The 14,048-nt window shown below is 41.7% G+C and overlaps 2 protein-coding genes across 3 annotated transcripts; both read right to left on the bottom strand.

Annotated features, from left to right (window-relative positions):
• Positions 1-1,402: 1,402 nt before the first annotated feature.
• On the bottom strand, positions 1,403-7,163 carry LOC132839136 (UDP-glucuronosyltransferase 2C1-like). Its single transcript, XM_060859943.1, has 2 exons — positions 7,064-7,163; positions 1,403-3,731 (listed from the first exon to the last, which is right to left on the bottom strand). The coding sequence occupies exon 2, from the start codon at positions 3,721-3,723 to the stop codon at positions 2,146-2,148; it is 1,578 nt and encodes a 525-aa protein (XP_060715926.1). The 5' UTR covers positions 3,724-3,731; positions 7,064-7,163; the 3' UTR covers positions 1,403-2,145.
• Positions 7,164-7,959: 796 nt separating this feature from the next.
• LOC132839135 (UDP-glucuronosyltransferase 2C1-like) lies at positions 7,960-10,924 on the bottom strand. 2 transcript variants are annotated; one of them, XM_060859942.1, is made up of 2 exons: positions 10,825-10,924; positions 7,960-9,551 (listed from the first exon to the last, which is right to left on the bottom strand). In XM_060859942.1, exons 1-2 carry the CDS (start codon positions 10,856-10,858, stop codon positions 7,966-7,968), a joined length of 1,620 nt encoding a protein of 539 aa, XP_060715925.1. In that variant the 5' UTR covers positions 10,859-10,924; the 3' UTR covers positions 7,960-7,965. The 2 variants fall into 2 exon arrangements, with proteins under 2 accessions (XP_060715925.1, XP_060715924.1); XM_060859941.1 differs by lacking the exon at positions 10,825-10,924 and adding an exon at positions 10,063-10,252.
• Positions 10,925-14,048: the final 3,124 nt, after the last annotated feature.

The raw sequence follows: 14,048 nt of genomic DNA, 5'->3' as shown, positions 1-14,048 counted from the left end.
ATAAAGGCAGTGTTGGTGTTAATTCGATGCACTGTCCTGTGGAGAAAAATCTGATCTCATGTTCACTGCTACACTTACAGTTTCTCTTCACTTACACTTAAAAGAAGTTAAGAGATTTCCGTAAACATTATTACAGGACATATTTAACACTGTTCCTCACTCGAGACGTCATCACGCAAGAGCACAATTGTGTGTGACCATTAAACGCTCCTGTTTCAGACAGACTCCGCCCCCTATGTGTGACCATTAAACGCTCCTGTTTCAGACAGACTCCGCCCCCTGTGTGTGACCATTAAACGCTCCTGTTTCAGACAGACTCCGCCCCCTGTGTGTGACCATTAAACGCTCCTGTTTCAGACAGACTCCGCCCCCTGTGTGTGACCATTAAACACTCCTGTTTCAGACAGACTCCGCCCCCATGTGTGACCATTAAACGCTCCTGTTTCAGACAGACTCCACCGCCTATGTGTGACCATTAAACACTCCTGTTTCAGACAGACTCCGCCCCCTGTGTGTGACCATTAAACGCTCCTGTTTCAGACAGACTCCGCCCCCTGTGTGTGACCATTAAACGCTCCTGTTTCAGACAGACTCCGCCCCCTGTGTGTGACCATTAAACACTCCTGTTTCAGACAGACTCCGCCCCCTGTGTGTGACCATTAAACACTCCTGTTTCAGACAGACTCCGCCCCCATGTGTGACCATTAAACGCTCCTGTTTCAGACAGACTCCACCGCCTATGTGTGACCATTAAACACTCCTGTTTCAGACAGACTCCGCCCCCTGTGTGTGACCATTAAACACTCCTGTTTCAGACAGACTCCGCCCCCTGTGTGTGACCATTAAATGCTCCTGTTTCAGACAGACTCCGCCCCCTGTGTGTGACCGTTAAACACTCCTGTTTCAGTCAGACTCCGCCCCCTGTGTTTGACCATTATACGCTCCTGTTTCAGACAGACTCCGCCCCCTGTGAATATTCAGGGAGTGTGAATGATGAAAGATCAGATGATTTAGTCTGATTATAAGGAGCTTTTACACGGCTGTACAGAGCGAATTCACCGCCTCTGTTCTGTATACAGCAGCGTTATATTCATTTGTTTTGCACCAAGAGCAAATAAACACCTGCAATTAAATTTATTATCAAAGTCCAACACGTTGTATTGAACAAATGTGTTTTTTTTCAGCAAGAAATTGTTGATATTAAAAAAACGCCCATAAAGTACGGCACATAAAGAGAAAATCATCTGCTATAAAACCCAAAAGTATGATGAGTCGTATAAGCTACACCATACTCCTGCATGAGTTCTCCACATGGCTTGTCTGGTTTTTATTTTTCATGAACATATAACCTTTGACCTACATTTACACAATACAGAAGGTAAAGATGACCAAACTGTAACACTTTGGAGTCACTAATACAAGTTTATTATTACTTACAGCACAAATGACAAACTACATTACAGATCATCAGAAGTCCATCATCTAGCTTCATCTAATTAAGAATTTCATACAATAAAATCATACAATTCTGCATGTTTTTACTGATTCCTACTTACACTTTATTTCTAGACCTTCAGGGGAAAGTGGCTGTTAACTGCACAGCTTTATCCAGGAGAAAAAAGATCAAGTAAATTAATAATCATTGGTCACGATATGGGGGGTCACGGTGGCTTAGTGGTTATCACGTTCGCCTCACACCTCCAGGGTTGGGGGTTCGATTCCCACCTCCACCTTGTGTGTGTGGAGTTTGCATGTTCTCCCTGTGCCTCAGGGGTTTCCTCCGGGTACTCCGGTTTCCTCCCCCGGTCCAAAGACATGCATGGTAGGTTGATTGGCATCTCTGGAAAATTGTCCGTAGTGTGTGAGTGAATGAGAGTGTGTGTGTGCCCTGTGATAGGTTGGCACTCCGTCCAGGGTGTATCCTGCCTTGATGCCCGATGACGCCTGAGATAGGCACAGGCTCCCCGTGACCCGAGGTAGTTCGGATAAGCGGTAGAAGATGAATGAGTGAGTGAGTGAGGGGTCATGATATAGGGCACTTTAAAGAGGAAACATAAAAACTGGCATTTTATAACCAGTAAGTTGTTAGCAATATGGTGATTGTACTGGTGTATTATTGTATTTGTTCTGTTAATGTAGTCTTATCTAGTCCCTTTTTTTCTTAATGCACCGCCTACAGCAGACATGTCTGATGATTACAAATGTAGTGAAGGCAATAAATGAAAGAACAGACAGGAGGAACAATAAAACATCTACCGAGTGGTAAGAATACCAGGGCATTTTGTAGGATTCTGTACGTAGATGAGCTGCACCTCCATGCCTCATCAGGTACTCAATCCAGAACACAGCATTGTCTAATGGTTTGATTGGCACATCTCTGTGGAGTCTGGAGAGTCTCTGCATATTTTCTCGGTATGAAGGTTCATGTAGAACTTCTTTCAAGGTTAAAAGGAATGAGTCTTTGTCCACAGTTGCAAAATTCACATTCTTTGCGACTCCTTTCACCCTCATTTTTTCAAGATTGTCGGGCTGATCCCAGACGAGTCCAAAACCAACTATAGGAACTCCATGATAGATAGCTTCCTGAATTCCATTGGTTCCACCATGAGCCACAAATACCCTGGTCTTTGGGTGGCCAATGAGATCATTTTGGGGCATCCAGTCCATTATTAATGTATTGTTCCCCACTGTGGAAGGTCTTTCCCCTTTATATCTCCAGATAACTTTTTGTGGAAGCTCTGCAAAAGCCTCAGCTATCAAATTAGCTACATCATGAGGAAGTTGACCAACCATCGTTCCCAGAGACATGACAATGACACCATGTTCACCAGAGCTCTGCACAAAGTCCTCAAGATGCTGTGGAAGAGGTTTGGATTCTTTGCAGTGGAATCCACCAATGTAGATGAAATTTGGCATGGTAGGGCGAGGGAACTCAAAGATAAAATCAACTCTGAACAGCCACAGATCTGCTGCTTGAACTAATTCAAAGTAGTTTACTCCTGGACCAAGAAGTTGCCTACACAAATCATTGTATTGTGAAGTCATAAAAAAATGAATCTGTAATTCAGTTACCATGTACATGACAACATTAAGTACTCTCTCAAAGAAGCTCATGTGGTCTGATAGCTCCAACATTGGCAATGGAACATAAGAAAGTGGTGAGGGAGCAATTGCAAAATGTCCCTCATGATGTACGGTCCACCGAACATTAAAGACAAGAGGCAGGTTGAGATAATGTCCTACAATGACACCACCCATTAAAGCAGGGTCAGTAAGATACACATCATATTTAGCATCTCTCAAAGTCTGCATTAGTTCCTGGTCTTCAAACATGCTGATCAACATTCTTCTCTCTTTCTCCATCATTTTACCTGCCATGTACCACATCTCCTTCTCGAGTTTCAGGCGAGCCCATGTGGAACCCTCCCTTATAATTTCCAAGTATCTGCTAACAGTTTTCCAGATAAAATTTTGCTCAAAAATGGCTGAGTTTCCTAAAGTGATGGAATTGTAGAACGGTGATGTTTCTTCAATGTACCAGCTGTCTGAAGATCGAATGACTGTAATGTTGTGACTTTTGGCATGAAGAGCCTCAATCAAGATTTTCATGTTGATCCAGTGGCTGCCATCCACAGGGAAGATCAGAATCTTCCCAGTATAGGCTGAGGCTACCAGCAGGCTGAGCAAGACCAGGCCAGAGCTTTGCATTTTCTGTCCATTCATTGCAGCACCTACAGTAATGAACAGAAAGCTAGAGATTAATACATTAATAAATACAAGTGTGTTCGTTCCTTAATTGACTGTTCTGGCAAACTACTTCTCATGTATAATTTTTTTAATTAAACTGTCACAACCAGGGAAGGAAGGAGACGGACCCGTACACAGGATAGCTTCAAATGAATGGGGTTTAATAAATGATAAAGACAAAGACAGTAAATGACGAGGACTACGATAATAAAAATGAAGAAACCTAACCTTGACTAGACGTAAGCAATGAATCCGCGCCGCCATCGGCAACGCGGCTCACATTTATACAAAAAGACAATGAAACACAATTGGGGGTGGGGTGGTCCGAGGCACACGGCGAAGGCTGATGGGGGGAGCAAGGACCACGGCGAGGCCGGTGGGGGGAGCAAGGACCACGGCAAGGTAGGCGACGGGAGCCAAGGCACATGGCGAAGCAGGTGGGGGGAGCAGGGCACACGGCGGCGCAACCAGAGAGGGCCGAGCGACGTCCATGGCCGAGCTTAAGGGCCGAGGAGACGTCCGCATCTGAGTTGAAGGGCCGAGCGAAGTCCACAGCCGAGCTAACGTGCCGAGCAGCGTCCCCTGACGCACCGAGGCCAAACCCTCGCCTCAACGAACTGAGGAAAAGGGAGGGCGGGAAAGATTTTCCGCCACGGGCCTGCAACACCCCCCGCGGATGAAGTGAGGCGACGTCCTCCTCGGCGGAACCGGAAATGGCGCAGCGTCCCTCCCCGGAGCAAAGTGCGGGGCGATGCCGCAGGGCACCGGAAAAAAAAAAGAAAAAAGGTCCAAGAAGACTGACGGAACCTTCCGGGGAAGACGACGATTAAAAATAGATCCAGACAAACTGACGGAACAGTGACAATTAGAATAGGGGGAATAACGACGAAAAAAAAAGCCGGTCCGAGCTGGAAGCTATCCTGCTGGGTCCGTATTTAAAAATACCTAACCTTGACTAGACGTAACCAATGAATCCGCGCTGCCGTCGGCAACGCGGCTCACATTTATACAAAAAGACAATGAGACACAATTGGGAACAGGTGTAGAGACAGGGAGCAGCAGACGAAGGTGGGGCAGACATGTGACAACAACAATAACAATAACAACAGCACATGGCCGAAAGTCCGCGCTGATCCCTGACAGAAACTCTTTTTTTTTTTTTTTTTATTTCCAAGAAATTATATATATACTGTGACCAACGTTAGGAGCAGATTAGTCAAGGATGCAACCAAGAAGCCAAAGGAACTTTGAAGGAACCTGAGAGAGCCACAGCTCAGGCTGAGGACACTTTAACACAGAACACTTTAAGCTGTGAGAACACCATTAGTGAATAAAGCACACCTGACAAAAGGCATGATGGAACAAACATGTGGAAAAAGGTTCTCTGATCAAAAGAGACCTAAATTTAACTTAATGGCCTTGGATCAACTCAACACTGCTCATCACCCTGAGAACACCAAACCAGCCGTGAACATTGTGGTGGTACTTTCATGTTATGGGAATGCTTTTAATCAGCAGGTTTTAAAAACTAGTCGGTTCTGTGGGTGTGATGGGTCAAGCCCTGATCCCAGGATGGCTGAAAATCTGTGGGAAGACTTAATTATAACCGCTCTTCACCACCACCACCACCACCATGACCACCACCACAACCACAACCACAACTACCACCACAACCACAATCACCACCACCACAACCACCACCACAACCACATCTACCACCACAATTACAATCACCACCACCACAACCACAACCACCACCACAACCACAACCACCACCACAACCACCACCACAACCACAACCACCACCACAACCACCACCACCACCACAACCACAACCACCAACACAACCACCACCACAACCACCACCACAACCACAACCACCACAACCACCACCACCACCACCACAACCACCAACACAACCACCACCACTATCACAACCACCACCACAACCACCATCACCACAACCACCACCACCACAACCACCACAACTACCACCACAACCACCACTGATCCCAGGATGATCCCAGGATGGCTGAAAATCTGTGGGAAGACTTAATTATAACCGCTCTTCACCACCACCACCACCACCATGACCACCACCACAACCACAACCACAACTACCACCACAACCACAATCACCACCACCACAACCACCACCACAACCACATCTACCACCACAATTACAATCACCACCACCACAACCACAACCACCACCACAACCACAACCACCACCACAACCACCACCACAACCACAACCACCACCACAACCACCACCACCACCACAACCACAACCACCAACACAACCACCACCACAACCACCACCACAACCACAACCACCACAACCACCACCACCACCACCACAACCACCAACACAACCACCACCACTATCACAACCACCACCACAACCACCATCACCACAACCACCACCACCACAACCACCACCACAACCACCACCACAACCACCACCACCACTACCACCACAACAACCACCACCACAACCACCACCAACAACATCAACACTGTTCATCCAGTCTGACAAAACTCGAGTAAGTTTATGAAGAAAAAACAGGAGACAGACACTTTAAGGCAAAACCCTGTAGATGGACTAGGTAAATATTTAAAAGCAGTAAACATCACATTATTTATTCTTTGCTAATATTTGTTCAGGCCATTTTCTATTGAACATTAAAAAAATGATAATCATTTATGCAAATGACACTCCGTCTAAATGAATATTCATAAACTGTAATAATACAAAACAAAATGTAGCTTTCTGATAATGTGAGAAGTAAAGTTTTTATTTTACTGTGAAGAGGCTCTCAAAAACATCTGAGAAATAATGCTGAAAAATGACTTCTTTATTGCTTAATTACATAAATACCATACACTTTTACACCTTTTACACACACACACACACACACACACACACACACACATAACGTATGAACAATTATATTTAAACCCATATGACATGAATACATTCACCAAACTCAAACCACAATGGAGTTAAAGATTCATAAATAGCTTTAAATAATATTTTATCTCATTGCAGACTAAAAATGATAATAACATTAATTAAGTACGATCTAAATATAAACATTTTTGATGAAAGAAATCTAATAATAATCATTGGAAATGTACCCTTAGGTACACTGTATTTCTCTTAACACATACAGTATATAGACAGCAGAGTGCTAAGTAAATAAACAGAGATTTATAATAGATAAAGTTATTAAATGGATGTCTCACAAATCAATTCACTCAGAAAGTAATTACATTATTCAATAATCCAGTGAAATGAAACATTTAGACGTACCATAGACACGATTCCATAAACCAAATCAGTGCTTTAAAATCCCTGTGTGTGTGAGTGAAAAAGCAAAAAGAGCAAAGAGCATTTACTCCAGAAAACCCAGATTAATAAATGACTTTTACTGTATTATCTCCTTGTGTCCATGAATATTGTTCTTAAGTCCAAGGTCAAAAGTATGCTTGACTAAAGAAAACCTGTGTTCTGGTCAAAGCCACCCAGATTGTGTGTTAAAGGCAGTGGTCTAGGTTTAAACCCTGTCTCAGAAGATACTCAAGAACCATCTGGCAACTTCCGAGAGGTAAACTACATGCAGGTGATTTTAAACATCTGAATGTTGAGCTCAGAAAACTCAGTTCATTCTGAACATAACCCGAGTCTGAACTCGAGGAACTTCCCCTACTTTTGGACTGAATGTGGCCCTTAGTGAAAAAACAGTTTCAAAGTGTTTATTTATTCTCAGAGGAAAAGTGTACATAACTGTTAAAATAGCAATAGTACCATTACATAGAACTCATGCATTAAAAGGCCAAAAGTATGTGCACCCTAACCATGACACCCATATATTGTTCTTTCCAAATTGTTTCCATAAAATTGAACATACAATAGTAAAGAAAGACCTTGTGTGCTGTAGACTTACAGTTTCCCTTCACTGGAAATAAGAAGCCCAAACCTGTTCCAACATGACCACTGTATGTTCACAGCAGGTCCAGATCACAGAACTCAACTCCACTGAACATCTTTGGCATGAATTGGAACATCGATATCAGTATGATGGTCAAGGGTGCACAATCTTAAATTAAATTAAACCTTATATTAAATATTCTAGTCTATTCTATTTTATTTGACAGAACATGGTAGACCTATACGTAAGGCGAGCTCTCAGATGTTTTTAACCAAAGTCTTATCTAGTCCCTTTTTTTCTTAATGCACCGCCTACAGCAGACATGTCTGATGATTACAAATGTAGTGAAGGCAATAAATGAAAGAACAGTCAGGAGGAACAATAAAACATCTACCGAGTGGTAAGAATACCAGGGCATTTTGTAGGATTCTGTACGTAGATGAGCTGCACCTCCATGCCTCATCAGGTACTCAATCCAGAACACAGCATTGTCTAATGGTTTGATTGGCACATCTCTGTGGAGTCTGGAGAGTCTCTGCATATTTTCTCGGTATGAAGGTTCATGTAGAACTTCTTTCAAGGTTAAAAGGAATGAGTCTTTGTCCACAGTTGCAAAATTCACATTCTTTGCGACTCCTTTCACCCTCATTTTTTCAAGATTGTCGGGCTGATCCCAGACGAGTCCAAAACCAACTATAGGAACTCCATGATAGATAGCTTCCTGAATTCCATTGGTTCCACCATGAGCCACAAATACCCTGGTCTTTGGGTGGCCAATGAGATCATTTTGGGGCATCCAGTCCATTATTAATGTATTGTTCCCCACTGTGGAAGGTCTTTCCCCTTTATATCTCCAGATAACTTTTTGTGGAAGCTCTGCAAAAGCCTCAGCTATCAAATGAGCTACATCATGAGGAAGTTGACCAACCAACGTTCCCAGAGACATGACAATGACACCATGTTCACCAGAGCTCTGCACAAAGTCCTCAAGATGCTGTGGAAGAGGTTTGGATGCTTTGCAGTGAAAACCACCCATGTAGATAAAATTTGGCATGGTAGGGCGAGGGAACTCAAAGATAAAATCAACTCTGAACAGCCACAGATCTGCTGCTTGAACTAATTCAAAGTAGTTTACTCCTGGACCAAGAAGTTGCCTACACAAATCATTGTATATTGAATCCATAAAATACTTAATCTGTAATCTAGTTACCATGTACATGACAACATTAAATGCTCTCTCAAAGAAGCTCATGTGGTCTGATAGCTCCAACATTGGCAATGGAACATAAGAAAGTGGTGAGGGAGCAATTGCAAAATGTCCCTCATTTTGTACGGTCCACCGAACATTAAAGACAAGAGGCAGGTTGAGATAATGACTTAGAATTGTGCCACTCATTATAACAGGGTCAGTAAGAAACACATCATATTTAGCATCTCTCAAAGTCTGCATTAGTTCCTGGTCTTCAATTATGCTGATTAACATTCTTCTCTCTTTCTCAAACATTTCAACTGATTTGTCCCACATCTCCTTCTCGAGTTTCAGGCGAGCCCATGTGGAACCCTCCCTCATAATTTCCAAGAGCCTACTTATAATATTCTGAATGAAATCTTTATCAAAAGTCCCTGCTATTGGTAAAGTGATGGAATTGTAGAACGGTGATGTTTCTTCAATGTACCAGCTGTCTGAAGGTCGAATGACTGTAATGTTGTGACTTTTGGCATGAAGAGCCTCAATCAAGATTTTCATGTTGATCCAGTGGCTGCCATCCACAGGGAAGATCAGAATCTTCCCAGTATAGGCTGAGGCTACCAGCAGGCTGAGCAAGACCAGGCCAGAGCTTTGCATTTTCTGTCCATTCATTGCAGCACCTACAGTAATGAACAGAATGCTAGAGATTAGTACATTAATAAATACAAGTGTGTACAGATTATATGGATTCATCCACTGACAACACTTTAAGCTTGCTGTTGTTGTAGAGAATGAGCAAACATGTTCTCTGGTGAGAGAATAAACTGAAGATTTGTGGCCTTGGAACAAAGCAGTGCATTTAGTAGAAAACCAACACTAAACCCTTGGAACAACACATTACTGTATGTAGTTTCAAATAGTGGAGATATTTTTTCACACTAGAATCCGGACTTAATCATGTGGCCATTTCAGCAATCAGTACTTGAGTAAACAAATTACAAGGTCATCACCAATGTCCTTGCATCAGTGACATAGTTATTTAGGTGGCAGTGCAAGGAAGAAGCATATAGTTTATATTTACTCTTTTGCATGAGAGATGGTTTGAGATGGCCATGACAGGCTGAGAAAAGAGATCCATTTACATTTCAGTGACCCCACGGTTATCAGACTTTTACTGGTTGGGTCAATCACCTCTGGTCCTCTTGTGAAGATTAGAATAGTCAAAGATGACCAGCATCAACTGCAGACAGCTGAAGGTTCCTTAGTTGTTTGATGTGTGCTGTCTCTGCTTTGCTTTTCTCTTAGGGTGTGCCTGAGTTTTTTGACTTCTTAGACTCAAAGTGGTGAGGTAGTGGTTGGTCCTGCACACCACCTCTGGAGAAGGGAGGAGGTTACACAAACCACCAGGGCTTGTAGTCAACACTAAAATACATGCAGATACAATCTGTGCAAAAGCCTGAAAACTGACTCATGATAATTAGTGGTTACTTTTAACATATCATTTTGAGCTATGACAAGACGCATGGCTTCAGTGGGGTCAAAAAACATCTGGACAGTGTGCTCTTCGTTTGTCCCTTCTGGAAACACAGCTTCTCTTTATGATGATTGATAGAGCTTTAAAAGGTAGACATACCTATGTGAAGCCCTGCATAATGCATACTGCTGTACATGACTTAAGAGATACAGACATGTTCACTAAGAACCTTCACTACAGTTGAGATAAAAAAGATCTGTAAATGCCATGAAGTGCCGAAGAAGAATTATTTTCTAATGATAATCTAATAATAAAGATAGGAAGTAATAATTCCCTCAGGTATACTGTATTTCTCTAAAAAAATCTGGTGATTATTACATAAACACACATTTATAACATCATTATAAGAACTGCCCACAAATCAATTTCTTACTAAATGTATTATTCCACAATGAAATCCAATCATAATGCAGACGTACCGTAAATCTGATCCCACGAGCTAAAGAACTTCATTCAAGTGTGTGTGCGAGACCAAAGAGCATTCTGTTCAGGAACCTGGATTAATGAATGACTCTCAGTGTAGCGAGAGCTTACAACTGGTCAGAGAGAATGTGACGAGGGGAAACAGTCCATATTGTGGATATGATATGAACAGATAAACTGGTGGAAATTCTGAACCCTGTATGGATTTCTTTACATACATCATTGAAACTTTTTTTACTTCCTTCTTGTTTCATTGTTAATGAGTTGCTCAGTGTTTACTCTGGAACTTTCTCCACTATCAGTTCATCATTCTAATAGAAAATATCACACGGCTGTTCAGACCTCCACCTAACTACCTTGAACTTAAGAAAAACAAGTTAGAAGTTTCCATGTCAGAAGTCTCATTTACAACCTGAAGTGTGTTCTCAGGAACAACCTGCTGCACTGATGGTAGATTCTTTGAGAAGCTCTGCTGTTATTAGTGTTCTTCATTTTCTTAGAATGGATCTCAGCAGTTTGTGGAACCCTTTCTGATAAACACTTTATTGTCGGTTAAACCGTTAACCATTAAGTCTTTAAACCTTTAAGCTGCAGGCTGACAACTGAAAACTTAATCCTGAAGTTTATTGCATCATTCGTTCATCTTTATGAAGCACTTTATCCTGGTCAGAGTCTCGCTAGGTCCGGAATCTGTCCACTGAAACCAGCAGGAACACAGCAGGAACACAGCAGGAACACAGCAGGAACACAGCAGGACTGATCTTCCTGAAAACACAGATATATTCAGTTGATATACTACACTTTTTCTGTATAAACCTGCTCCATCTGATCTGATCTAACACACCAGTTGTCTTGGTAACAATAATGACCACAGCATCGTCGTTAATAATCTGATCCAGTTAACTCAGTATAAACTTTCACTCTGTTGTTAATTCCTTACACTTTATTTATTTGTTTGAATCCTTTTTTCTGTAAGAGACCAGCTGCTGCTCCGTCACACAGAGCTTCATTTCCTCTTTTCTGGTGAGCGTCAGTTCAGTCTTGCTCCAAAAAAGTCTTTTTTCTTCAGGATCATCTACACACACACACACACACACACACACACACACACACACACACACACACACACTATTCTCTCTGTCTGTGCTACAATGTGAATAGAATAGGAGGGAAAACGTATTAATATACATTATTTGAATTCATGATTCATTCATGCTCTTTATTCAGATCCTATTCATTATTAATTCTCCCTTAAACGACACTGACACTGTGGTGACTGATTCGTTTTCTTGTGACACTCTCTTCCTACCTCAAATTCTCTCTCTGACATTCTGTATAATTAACACAAAGAGAATTTAATGATTTCATGTCAGTTAAGCAAAGCACAGAGAATTTCATGAAATAAATGACAAAGGTAATTTTTCCCTCTTGCTCATTAATCCTAGAAAAACCACAAGCGTATCTAAAATATCAGTAAAGATATCGCTATATTTATTGAAGGAGAATGATGATTTTAAGCTTCTTCCTCTTTCATAGTCTTTGTTGGAGCTCTGTAGATGTTCTGGAATTGTTTCCATTATAAAAGAGTCTGTCTTTATGTTTACATCAGCAGGTCTGAACAGATAACTAACAAAAGTCTTAAAAATATATGATATAATAGACTTTCAGCCTAGACTTAAAGATTGAGACTGTGTCTGAGTTCCAACCCTAAATGACAGCTGTTCAATAGCCAGGAGTTTTAAGTCCTGCGGCTTGAGGCTTCATTCTTCTGGGTATTAATAAAGAGCCTGCAGCTTGAGACCGACTGAGCAGGAGCTGATTATAAAAGTTTCAGCTACATTCATCGCTTTTTAAGTTATTAGTATTGATTTATAATAACTTTATAATTTATGATGTGAGATACACAACTGATCCTGTCAAACTTCATGAAGAACTTTTTCCTGTCCATTTAATCAGTTATGGTTTTAATCTAATGCTGCTGTGTTGCTGGTAGTTTGTGATTAAACTTATAGATTGTGTTATTTTAATATTTTAGAAACATCTTCAGGGGAAATCATCAGCTGAATGTCTTCATCTGTCACTCAGATCTCTCAGAAATATGCCGTGACTCGGATCTTTGTCTTTCTAGAAAAAAGCTTTTCAGCATTATCAGTGTATAAGAGCTCTGCTCCAGACCAGACGCCAGACGTCTCTGCTGAGCGCTGAACAGCACCAGACTATTTATTTACTCTCACTCACTCACTCATCTTCTACCACTTATCCGAACTACCTCGGGTCACGGGGAGCCTGTGTCTGTCTCAGGTGTCATCGGGCATCAAGGCAGGATACACCCTGGACGGAGTGCCAACCCATCACAGGGCACACACACACACACACACTCTCTTTCACTCACACAATCACACACTACGGACAATTTTCCAGAGATGCCAATCAACCTACCATGCATGTCTTTGGACCGGGGGAGGAAACCGGAGTACCCGGAGGAAACCCCCGAGGCACGGGGAGAACATGCAAACTCCACACACACAAGGTGGAGGCGGGAATCGAACCCGGACCCTGGAGGTGTGAGGCGAACGTGCTAACCACTAAGCCACCGTGTCCCACTATTTATTTATTTAAAGGTATAAAACAATCTTAATATTCCACATTGTTCAAATTTGATTATTCGATAAAAACAAATTAAAAGTCCAAGATCACAAATACTATTCGATCAGCAATACAGAATAAAATCTCTAATAAAAATGTTTACTTTTATTATAATGCTTTATAACACTGCAGTGAGTCCCAGTGTTCAGGTTTCTCAGTAATGTGTCTTATTAACTGTACGAGGGAGAATAAAGAGAAGCTGCTGAGGAAACAGTGATTATAGCTGTTATAACAGAAGAGACAACAGGAAACTGACTCACAAATACATACAGATGAATAAAAATGACAATGAGGATGAGATTTAATGCAAAAACGTTCCATCCTCATAAGTAACATCTGAGTACAGACCAGAAAACTATTAGAAATAAAATGTAGTATTAATATTTAAACTGCAGTACTGAACATGTGACTGAGTCATTAGACATGTTGGAGTGATCAGTTAAAACACTTAACACAGTCTGTACATATCATACACTGAATGTTAGCTTGGAAGTGCAGAATATTTCTGTGATAATTAAATGTGTGTTCATTAGTGTAATGTTTAACACTAAGCTGTGTGTGAGGTTTTCTGCCC

The sequence above is a fragment of the Tachysurus vachellii genome, chromosome 24 (assembly GCF_030014155.1).
Source record: "Tachysurus vachellii isolate PV-2020 chromosome 24, HZAU_Pvac_v1, whole genome shotgun sequence".
Lineage (NCBI taxonomy): Eukaryota > Metazoa > Chordata > Actinopteri > Siluriformes > Bagridae > Tachysurus > Tachysurus vachellii.
Note: the sequence above shows the minus strand (reverse complement) of the source record. Positions and strands in the feature narration are given on the sequence as shown.